At 37.4% G+C, this 11525-nt stretch overlaps 1 protein-coding gene across 1 annotated transcript in view; it reads left to right on the top strand.

The window, feature by feature from the left end:
- Positions 1–1830: 1830 nt before the first annotated feature.
- The window catches only part of RSPH14 (radial spoke head 14 homolog), a 104368-nt gene continuing 94673 nt past the window's right edge, over positions 1831–11525 (top strand). Inside the window, exons 1-3 of the mRNA XM_050906802.1 lie at positions 1831–2051; positions 3824–3926; positions 4124–4242. Coding sequence (XP_050762759.1) covers positions 1853–2051; positions 3824–3926; positions 4124–4242 — 421 coding nt within the window. The 5' untranslated portion in view covers positions 1831–1852. The remainder of the gene's footprint in view (positions 2052–3823; positions 3927–4123; positions 4243–11525) is intronic.

The following is an 11525-nucleotide window of genomic DNA, read 5'->3' as shown; positions in this document are numbered from 1 at the left end:
AGTTCACGTTCTTCCTGCTGAAATAATGCAAAACTTTACAAAAATATACAGTTAGTGGAAGTCTAATCTAATTCAGGAAAATAACCTCTACTTTAAATAATCTGCTTTAAAATGTTGCAGGAAAATGAATCCTTTCCGGAAAATACTTTTTAAAGTAGTAACTTTACTTCTATGGATTTTGAAGATCAACAAACCAGAATCTATTCCAGTATTGTATTTTAATCCGGCTGATCTGAATGACTTTGGCTTTGTAAAATCCAGTTTAAGAACTTTGATTATTATAATTGTTACTCAAACATAATGAAAAACATCTCAACAACTTCTCTATTTGCACTGAGAACTAACCTTTTATAGCACAAGCTGTTCAGAGTTCTTTTTTTTCTGATGCCAGATCACATCTGACCATCGAGAGCACCCTTAAGCTAGCAAAATTGCAATGATACATTCTCCCTATGTACCAACCTCTGAACAACACTATACTTTTTAGCAGAATCATACTGAAAAAGATGGCCAGGTCTTTAATATAGTTATGTGAAACTATGTAATGGTAATGGAAACCCCTGCTACACATTCTAGCTGTTTATAGTAACATTCTGGAGAAGACTAGGAAAGAAAACCTAGTCCAAAGCTACTGAGCTCCCTTCAATCCTTGTACCTCAAGGCACTCACCTGCTATTATCTCTGCCACTAACCTGACCACCATTTTGTTCAATCTGAACTATCTCAATTTTGTTCAACTGAAATGACTTTAAAAACAGGGGGTGAGAAGAAAGCCTCCCTCCATGCTTTGGCAGAGAAGCGAGGTGAAACGGCCTCGACACTGCAACCCCACGGCGGCCCTTCCCCCATTTCCTCACACGCTCCCCTCCCTGAAGCTCCGCGCCTCAGCTCAACCGCCCGCGGCGCTCCACAGCAGCGCTCCGAGTCCCGCGCTAGCAGCGGCCTCGGCTTCCAATTCGCCAACTACGCCGTTGACGTTACTCTCTCACAGCAGCCACCGTCAAACACGGTACTTACACTGTTGACGCAGGACCGGACTCAGTATGCTTGGCTGCGTAGTTTTTATTCACGGAGCGAGGCGTACGCGAAGAGCTGGTTGCTGTGGCAACTAAAGCACGCGGGTGCGAAAGGCGGTGGCGCAGCTGACAGGAGCTGTGGAGCGGGAACTGGGGACGGGCTGAGGTGGCGACATATTGCTGGGACAGGGCGCCTTTGATTATTTCTTTTGTTTTGAAGAGAGAAGTGCAGTTGTTTAGCAGTTGTTTTAACTTTGCAGCTGGTTTTTTTTGCTGAGCAGTTTTCAGTATTGGAGGTTGTATGCTTCCGTCAGCTGAGCCGTTTTCCTTACTGAGGGAAGGGGGAGGTCAGCCATCACCGATTCTTTCAAACGTTAACGAATTCTGAGGGCGGGTTTAAACTAGACCCCTTCTAAAAGAATGCTTTTTTGAAAAATGGCGTTTTGTTTGCTCTTGCTTTAATACTATTTTGAGCCCCTTCTCTGGTTCAGGATATTGGACTACTTCACTTTAACCCTTTGAAAAACATTCCCTCCCTCACCTTGCAATTTTAAGCTTTCTCTTTTTTTTTTCTTTACAGTGTTCAGGAGAGAATTAAACCAGATAAGACAATTCAGCTGATGAACAGACAGTAATGCTGATGACCATGAACCATTCCAGCCTCTTCTTTCATACCTTCCTAACAATGAATGTGTGCTAAAATAGCTCTTCCGGGACATAGAGCACCGTTTAAAGTCAGTAGTTGTCTTTTTGGCACATTATCTGTCCAGTCACCAGGTATAGCCATTTTGGAGTATTTTTAGGGATAGGGAGAATCCTTCCCAGGAGAATTTGGGATGGCACATGCTCGTATCTCAGCCAACCTCCCCCCTGATATAGATCCCACAAAAGCTCCTATTGCATTTGGAAAGAGGGCCCTTCCTAAACTGAATGAGGAGTTACATTCTCCTGAGCTGCTGACTCAGCAGCGGGCATTGATGGCGCTCTGCGATCTGGTCCATGATCCAGAAAATGTCTACCACGCAATAGAAATAGGTAAGTGATCTGTTGTCGTAAGCTTTGACACGGGGGTGGGGGGGGAACCCACTTTACTTTCGTGCACTAGTTTTTTCCTTGCAATATCTTTGATGACACAAAATGGCCATGAAAATTTTTCTATTTTAATCTCTACTTATTTTACCTTAAAAAGGTGAAGAATATTATAATGCTGTGTACATGACAGTTATTTTAAGAGTATCCTCACTTTAGGATTTATCAATGGCTCACTGTAGGTTTTATCAATCCCTAAATACAAAAGTAGTGCAGAATCTTTTTTTCTTTTGTTTATTCTGAATTTTAGCTAATTTCTAACATAGGCTAACAAAAAAAAAAAGGCTTAATTAGTCCAAAGTTAGAAACACACCCCCTACCACCCCTTGCCACTTAGTTAAATTTCATTTGCCTGGAATCTTTTCTAATCCTGTTATCCATGAACCTGTCAGAAAAAACAAAGCAGTGAATTTCAGAATATCATAAAACTACTAAATACATTTTATTGAGAAAGGGAAAAAGAAAAAGCTTTTAGTTATCCTAGAGCAGGGAAAAAAGGCAAAATCCCCCCCTTTTTTTTTTTTTCCCCTTCATTAGACGTTTTCTACCACATATGACATAGGACAGTGGTACCTTCCTGGATTTTTCGTGCTTGAGGTGCTCAAAATACTCATATCTCAGATCCCATAATAATAACAGGCAAAAAAGTCTGATGAACCTTTTAATTAATAATTAATAAAATAATATTTAGATAAGGTTTACAAGTTCATTTGCAAAATCCATGAAGTCATCTTTTGCCATTCATTCCTTCAGCAGTGGATAGCATGGCACATCCAGATATAGCTTTACCAGAGAGACAAAACATCAGAGCTTTTTATGTAGAACTCCTCAGAAGTGTCTTAGTGATTGCAGAATGAGTCTATAACAAAAAAACCCTGGAACTTCATGAGAAATTAAGATACAAGATAATATAACCAAATTTATCATACTCATTAGGATTATATCTGGACACCACTATTTTCAAAAGCTTTTATCCCAGCACTTGGAAGAATCTGAAGTTTGGATTTTGGAAAAAAAAAAACTACACAAGCTTATCTTCACAATTTTTAGCCGTCTGTTGTGTATCTACACAGCTCATTATGTAACACTGAAGAAGTCCTCTGGTTTGTCACTGCTTTTTTCTCCATTTACTTCCTTCACATTTTTTTCCTCATAAAAGATACCAATAATCATGTTCAAAATTTATTAAGTTACTGTTTGATTAACAGTAACTGCTGAAGCAATGCGAGATTGTGGTTTGTTTGGGGGGTTTTTTGGTCAGTGCTATGTGTGTATACACATAATCATTAATGGTTCACCAAATTTATTTCTACGTGTGAAAAACAACGCTGTGTGCTTTTACATAGCCCATGCTACTCCTAAAGAAAGTTTAAAAAAATGTAGGCGTTAATCCTGCAAACATATGCTTTTCTAAAAACATCAGTAGCTCCACTGACTTGAATTATTTTTAGAGTTATGTCACTTCATAAATATTTGCAAGATTAGGACTTAACTTGATACAGAAGTCAGCAGCTTGTTTGTAGCACGGCATTTTTGGCAATAGGCCTTGTAACTTGAAAGTTTCTTCCCTACTTGAGATATGACAATGAGTTTCACCGTCAGGACAAGATGAAAATTCTGATTGTTTGCACATCAAATTGTGAGATAAAAATTAGTATTGCTATTTCAAATTAATGCTGAAGGTAAGAAATGTTAAAATGAACTATTGTGTCTCATAGGATTCTTGGATAACCTGAAGACTTTGCTGCTACATCATGACAGTACTGTCCGACAAAAAACAACACAAATCCTCTATATAATGGCTATGCATAATGTTGGCAGGTAGGTGTAATTCCAGAGTTTACTGAATGGTATGGGAAGTGATAAAGATGTTTCAGTGAGAAATAAGAACAGAATTTCTAAGTTTTGGCAAGATAGGTGCAATGTAAATAAGTGTATTTAGTTAAGATTAAGCATCTCGCAAATATATATGAGTTTTATTATGCTTAGTTAAATCTGTCCTCCAATGTTGTTTGTAGGCAAGGGCTGATACAAAATGGAGTGATTTCTGCCCTCACTGAGCTCTTGGATGATCCAGTAGATATCTGTCGGAAGAACACGCATCAGATTTTTGAAATGATGGCAAAATTACATGAAGGTAGGGATTTTTTCAGTAGTTAGGTATTCAAATAGGCAAAGCAGATAGGTGAATTTACCTGATTCCCTATATAATATCTTCCAGATTTATTTTATTCCATTTTCCTTGAAAATAATATTTAAAACTGCATCTTTTCTATTTTTGCTCATCTTAATTTTCTTTAGTTAGTTTTCCTATGAGAATTTATTCTTTGGGTTCTATCAGAAAATTTTAAAAGGTATGACTGTCATCTTTTTTATTGGTGGAGACAACTGTGTTTTCTAGAGCTGTTTTTGCACTTCTGAAAATTTGCAAATTGTGTAATAATAGTGAGAATACTTAGCCAAAATATAGAACGTGCTTTACATAGATAATAAGCAAAATGCCCCGTGTTAACATAATACATCTGTTAATAGTGCTGTCTATGTATTGGGGGGACCGATCCTGCTAGATCTGTTAATTTTTTTAGATCTCATGCAAGTTAAGGCTACCTGCTCAAGATACAGGTTGTGTGGACTGCAGGCTTGAATTTGTATTTCAGAATCTTGCATCAAAAATTCACTTTGTCCTCTTCTGTTCAAAATGATGATCAGCTGTTCATCATGGTGCACTAATTTCACAGCACACAGGGTTTGCAGAAAGTTTTTCTAGTGTTAGGAGGTACAAATTTTGTGAAATTTATTTTATGCCTTCCCCGCTCCTTGCAAGCACTGATGTAGGAGGAGGCAAATGAGCAAGTGAGGGCACCATCCATTGCGCTGTGTATTCCACAGGTTATGTACTAATGTGTCTTTGACTTAAGCTCACAGGCACTGTTTCTTAAATGTATGCTTTGACATTGCTTTCAGGTGGTGAATTTAAAAAAAAAAAAACACAAACCTGAGGGTGATGCAAGGAACAATGAAGAAGTTTGCTTTTTCTGATATTTTATTCAAATACTGTTTGCCCTTAGGTAATATTGTTAAATGGACTTGGTAAGATATGAAGTTAAAAATGTGACAAATTACACCTAACTTCAGATGTCAAATTGGGCTAGACATCCTACACTCCCTGTATAGCAGGACAAAAATCACTATCTAAAGGGGCAAAAAGTCTGACATATCATATGTGCTTAGTTTAGAATGAGATGAGTTCTGCTCTGGTGGTGTCCATTTATCTCCAGTGAGATAAACAGAAGCTGAGTTGATTACATCTGTCAGGCATCTAGCTTTTAAATGCTTCAGTCTAAATAGAGGAATCCAAGCTGAGAATTTGTCTTTGACTTGCCAGAAGAATAGGTCATTGTACCTTTTGCATGCTTTCTTTATATTTATTACGTATATTTATAGTTTTCTAAATTTTTTATATCCTAAGGGAATTTATATTGATTTGTTACTTTTATTTCCAGATTCTGTGGTTATAATTTCAATCGTTTTCTAATCTGAACATTAGTCTTAAACTTTTCTCTTCCAGTTGATGAAAATTATGATTTAAAAATTAAAATTTCAGTAGACAGAAATTATCAATTAAAAAGCCATACTATTTAAATTCATGGGAAAGTATCTTGTCTGAGGGATTCTGTTACATTACTGGTGCTTAAAAAAGAATTAAATGAATGCTTAAAGCCTTGCTGAGTGAGTGTACATGAATTCTAAAAATATAAAGATGTATTTTTACATGCATGCAACCCTTTTTAAAGTCCTAAATAATTGAATCCATATGAAGGATATTCATATGGTGGGCTAAACAACTTTGTGAACATCACTATAGAAAACCTGATTTTCTGTTAATTTAATTTCACTAGCCATTTTACAGATTTTCAAATCAAATGAGACAGAGACTTGGCTTAAGTAAATTTTGACTTGTCTGACTGCATTTAAAGAATTCTGTCCCTTACCTGTGTAGACAGATAGATACCATCCTGTGACTATGTGGATGATGATAAAAACTTAAGGGAGAAGAAAACTTAACAGAAGTAAATAAATGTTGCCAAATTTTTGCAGATCACTATTAATTGTTAACCATTCATCCATACTGGCTAAGGCCTTCTTCTTAGCCCTTTTGGAACTGCATAATTCAATAATAAGCCTTGCTGTTCAGTCCCTGCTGTACTGAACTTTATTATTAACTCTAACCTTCAGATGTGGCTAGATCTCTAGTAGGCTAATGCAGGAACTTACCACTTGTCTGCTTTTGCTGATGGAGTTTTCAGACACGTACATGATGCACAACTTAAGTTGACTGGAAAGGTTTCAGTTTAAACAGGGAAACCGCCTCAGTGTTTGGTGGCTGCTGTACATACCATTTTAGCTACAAATTTGAGACTTACAGATGTAAACTACAACTAATGTTACATGTAAACACCTGCTTGCTTTTAGGTTCTGTCTCCCAAAACTCAGAGCATTTACTGACTAGGTTGGAAGTTTAGCTACATAAGCAGAAAACATTCACTGGAGGAGGAATAACAGTTCTAGGGGGTAAAAAACAATTTAAAAAAAAAAGCTATCTGTGTGGCCCTGAGAGGATGTGAGGGCTTTTTTTTTTTTTTTTCCCAGTGTTTGCAGTTAGACACTTTCTAAAAAGCAGGGACTAAAACCAAGGGTTATATAGAAAGCATTTTATTAGAACTGTCATTTCTATTTAGAGGCTTACGGTAGCAGTAAGCAATGCTAGCTCTTGGTGGTGCCAAAACATAAAACATTGCTTATTAAGTAGTCCACATAAATCAAAATACATTGCCCAAACCAGAGGATATGTAATGGTACACCATACTGCCACTCAGGTCTACTCCCATTGTTCCATCTTTGTCCCTGCAGGCATCTGAATATATCATATTAGGTCAGGAGCCACTGATGGGAACTGTCACAACTGTAAAACCAGTTTGGTGATAGTCAGGAAATGTGAGATTATACTATACAAGGAGAAATCAAGTTGCCTTCTGGAGTGGAAGGAATATCCAACCCCTGATGAGTTGAGAACTCAGCAAAAGCTGAGAGCCAGCTGCAGCAGTGTCTCTCCTCGAAACCTTGCCTGTGATTGAAAGCAAAGGATTAACAGCAGCTCTGAAGTGAGCAGGAGCCTCTGTCAGACCAGGACCAGCTTCCAAATCACGTTACAGTCCCAACTTAGTGAAAGTTGCCTATATTTACAAGAAAGGCTACAATTCTCAGAGTGGTAGTTGCTTTTCAGTGAGGCTGCTCTTGAGCTAAGACTGATACAGGTTTCTTCATTTTACCTCTCCCACTTCAGGAACTGGTGGCAGATAAGAATCAGGTTTTCCAAATCAAATTAACACCAAGACTTGTTTCAGGGAATGGTTCTGGAGTTTTGTCTCCAAAAAACAGAAAAGGGTAATTACTAGTATGAAAAGAGGGCATTTAAATAATTGTAAAATTAGTTATTTGGTAAGTTCTGTGCATCAGTGTCTTCACTGCAATTTCCTTTTAAATGTAAGTAAGGAGAGTTACTTTATTAGAAACCTGATATTTATGTGTTTTGGATAAAGTTTTTTCTGTTCATTACTTCTCAACATTTAGTGTAATCCTAATATATTTGTAGTGATCATGCTCTGTATGCATGTAGGCCAACTTTTTCCCTATTTTTTCCCCCCTCTTCTATTTATAAGAAATTAAAAATTAATATAGAGGAACTGTTTACATCTGTGAAGCAAGCAGAATTTAATCTTTATCTTCTGATCCTATATTCAAATCTCTCAGAAAGCGTGATGTATCCAGCAGTCTCTTTATAACTTGCTTCACCTAGATTTCTAGGTGAAATTCTCTTCCAAAGCTTAATTTCTTCAGCTATGAAATGATGCCAAATTTTGACCATTTCCTCTGTCAATGTTTGCGCTATTAAAAGCCTCCAAGACTTGTTCAGGATAGAAGTCCTTGACTAGATTAAGTTAGTCTTGCATAACGTTCTACAGACCAGATTTTCATACCATATCCTTTGATGGTTTGGGGGGGGGGGGGGGGGTGGGGGGGGGGGGGGGTGAGGATGGGATAGAAAAAAAACCTGTGATCCTCAGCCTGTCAGGTATGTACAGTCTATAAGATCAGTGGTGTAGAAGCTGAGCTAGCATGTTGTCTGTGAAAGCATCTCTGAGTAATTACCCTTGGAAGAAGGTGTTTTTCTGAGCCATATATTTTTATTTAGATAAAAATATAACATATATATAAAAATATACATGCCTGTATTTAAGGGCTGGAAGATAGCTCCTTGAGCAGAATTGTGTTACTGTAGAATGGACTCACATACAGATGGCTACTTACAAGAAAAACAGGTGCTAAAACTGTTTTCTTTGCCATGAGACAATTTGGGGAATTATCAGGGAGAACAGCAAATATTTTCCAATAGGTAGTAAGAGTCACAAGGCCTGACGTAATTCATTTGACATATTACAGATACAGAAATAGTCTCTGCCTGGTAATTCAGCCTTCTTCAGCTGGCCAAGAAACTGTCTTGTCTTCCTCTCTGCATTTACTTCTACACCTCACATCCAGATAATGAGATAGGCTGTACCTTGTATCAGCTGGAGGAAGTCAGCAACTAATATACCATTCCACAGCTAGATTTTTGATGTTTTCTAGAGTTGAGGTAATTTACAGGGCCAATAAAGCAGTATGTTCCACACTAGACAAAAAGGAACATGAGCTGTACATGCATTTGGCATGAAGTGTAGTTGGTTTTGCTAACTGGGAAGTGGTCAGTGACTCCAGTTAGCTCTATGCCAGGCCACCTGGTCTTTCTCCAAACAGGAGTAATGTAGGAAAATGTGGTTATTTTAAGCAAATCCACTTGCGTACTATTTTTGATTCCTAAATTTAAGGATGTATACTGGTAACCTCCAGGAACAGTGGAATCATTAAAAACCAAAATCCACAAAGACTGGGAGAACACTGAGGAGTAACATTTCCAGAAGAAACAACAACTTAGTGGCAAGAATTAATGGGCAGAAGACAGACAAAAATAAGATAGATATATGTATTCAATGGAGGACAGAAGAGGGAGAAGAACCAGCAGCAGGAGAAAATTAAGAACATTGGAAATATCAATAGCAAAACTTTCACCCTTTGTGAAAACAATTCGTTGACACACAATACTTAGCAATGTTAGTGAAAGGGTGTTATGCAATGATAAATGACCTGGGCAATAACAACTGCAAAAATAGTTCTAGCAGAAAATCTTTCACTAGGATATGGCTAATACTGGAAAAGTTTAATAATTCTTACTCATTATCTATCCTGTCTTTTATGGTACTTCATCCTTCTGGACAAAGATTGAGGTGGATTGGATGGGGCAATGGATTTTTAAGCTTGCCAGAACATCTGTTTGGGAGGAGTCCAAGAGATAATATTTCTCCTACTTTACTGGCCCTCAGTGTCTCCACTATTCCACCCTTGGAAAATTGTAACCAATCGGATCTGTGGATAAGGACTGTTTAAGGATACCTTTGAAACTTGTTTTGCTGTATGGAGTGCAAATGATAAAAGGACAGATGGCATTCTTATTGCAGCAGATGGAACATCTCTTCTGTGAATGTCATTGTTGGCCAGGTGAAGTGAAATCCCAGCTGTGTTAATGCAGTTCTTTCAGGTGGCAGTGTGCTGCATCAGTGATAAACCCGAGAACTGCAAAAATAGATGCAAATTTAATTGCATGATTTATCCAGGTGGATGACTAAGAGTCAAGGGATTTCATTTCAGCACCTGTCTTTGGCCCAGACTTTTTAGTTTTAACTTCCCTGTGCCTTGGTTTTCTTATACAATCAGAAAATAGAATTACTTTACTTCTGTGTAAAAGAGAATTTATTTTAACATCTTGAATTCTTCAGACAGAAAACAGAGTAACCATGAGTTACTCAGAATACCAAGATCAACAACATTATGGGAATTAAATGATTAGAGAGTTAATAGCAAGGAATTGCTATTCAGAGAACATGATTATGTGAATTGATTATTTAAACTTAATTATTTACTGCTTTATTCCTCCCCATGCCTATGCTTTTCTTAAGCCAAGTAGGAACACAGGGCAGTGCTTCAATTTCTTTTCTCCTTCCCAAGATAATATTCATTCAATGAGAAACCTAACTGACTCCTTTTCTTTAGAAATACCTTTAGGCCTTTGCTAAAATATCCTAGGTTCTCCACTTCTATTGCAGGTTGCCTATAATACTTATGTTGGAAGGACCTTCTTAGTTGAACAAAGATTTATTTTTTAATATAAAAAGTCTCTTACCATCCTCATAACTGACTACCCTTTTGTTTTTAGTTTTCCTATCCAGCTTTCTTACCTTGAGGCTATGCTCTAATGAATGCTGGTGTTTTCTTGTCACTTCTTTCACTAATCTGAAATGGCCACAGTACCATGAAAGCTAGAGGTGAAGGAGGCATAACATCTAGTAGTCCATTCATTGGAAAAAAAAAGCCCTGACTCATTTTATAGCTTTTTCACAATTCAACTGGCTAATAATAGGATATCACACTATAGAAAGCAATTTAGTCTAGAAATACTGTGCAATTTCTCAAGTAAATTATAGCAGTTTAATGGTAAACAAAGTTTAGAGGATCCTGTACTAGCTCTATGGACTGTACTAGCAATTACCACATATAGCTTTTAGTAAACTCACCAAGTCAAGCAGCCTGACTGCAAATATCCCAAGCAGGCAATAGTATCTTCTCAGTACAAGACCTAAATACACCCTGTGTAGCATGACAAACCTTTTATACCTTCAAGGTGCAGCCTCATTGGCTCTTTTGCCTCTATTCTTCAGGTGTGACAGTTGACAGGGAATGCTTAAAGGGGCCCTGTGCCTTCAGTACAGGGATAAAATACCTCATTCAAAATTAGACAGATTTTTCCCCATTATCGATTATGTCTGGACTGAAGAGTTTTGAAAGTCTTAACCCATGACTTGAGCCTCAGAGAATATTTTTGGTTATGGTTGCATTCTCTAGCAAGGCTGGAAATTACTATTGCTTGAACCACTGCCTTCAAGAGTATTGTAGTTCTCTTGGCAGTCCCAGCTTATCATTAGCTTAAGCCTCCAGGTCACTTGGAAAAATCCTAACTTGGATTTAGATATCCTCAAACAGGTCAAAAGAAGGATTCTTAAACATAAGGTAAGAAAGATTAGGACTTTTTGATGCATTTTGTAGAAATGCCGAGAAGCAAACAAAGGAATGAAACTATCCAAGCACTATCAAATATTTTCAGTTAGAGGATGTTCTAGAAGAACTTTGTTATAATCTGAATGGATGGAGTTTTCAAGAAAACTTCAATGAAAAACCATCAATAAGACTTATGCTGATAGATCACCTTAT

This window comes from Gymnogyps californianus, chromosome 16 (genome assembly GCF_018139145.2).
Source record: "Gymnogyps californianus isolate 813 chromosome 16, ASM1813914v2, whole genome shotgun sequence".
NCBI lineage: Eukaryota > Metazoa > Chordata > Aves > Accipitriformes > Cathartidae > Gymnogyps > Gymnogyps californianus.
The sequence above is the reverse complement of the archived record's forward strand: the minus strand, read 5'-3'. Positions and strand labels throughout refer to the sequence as shown.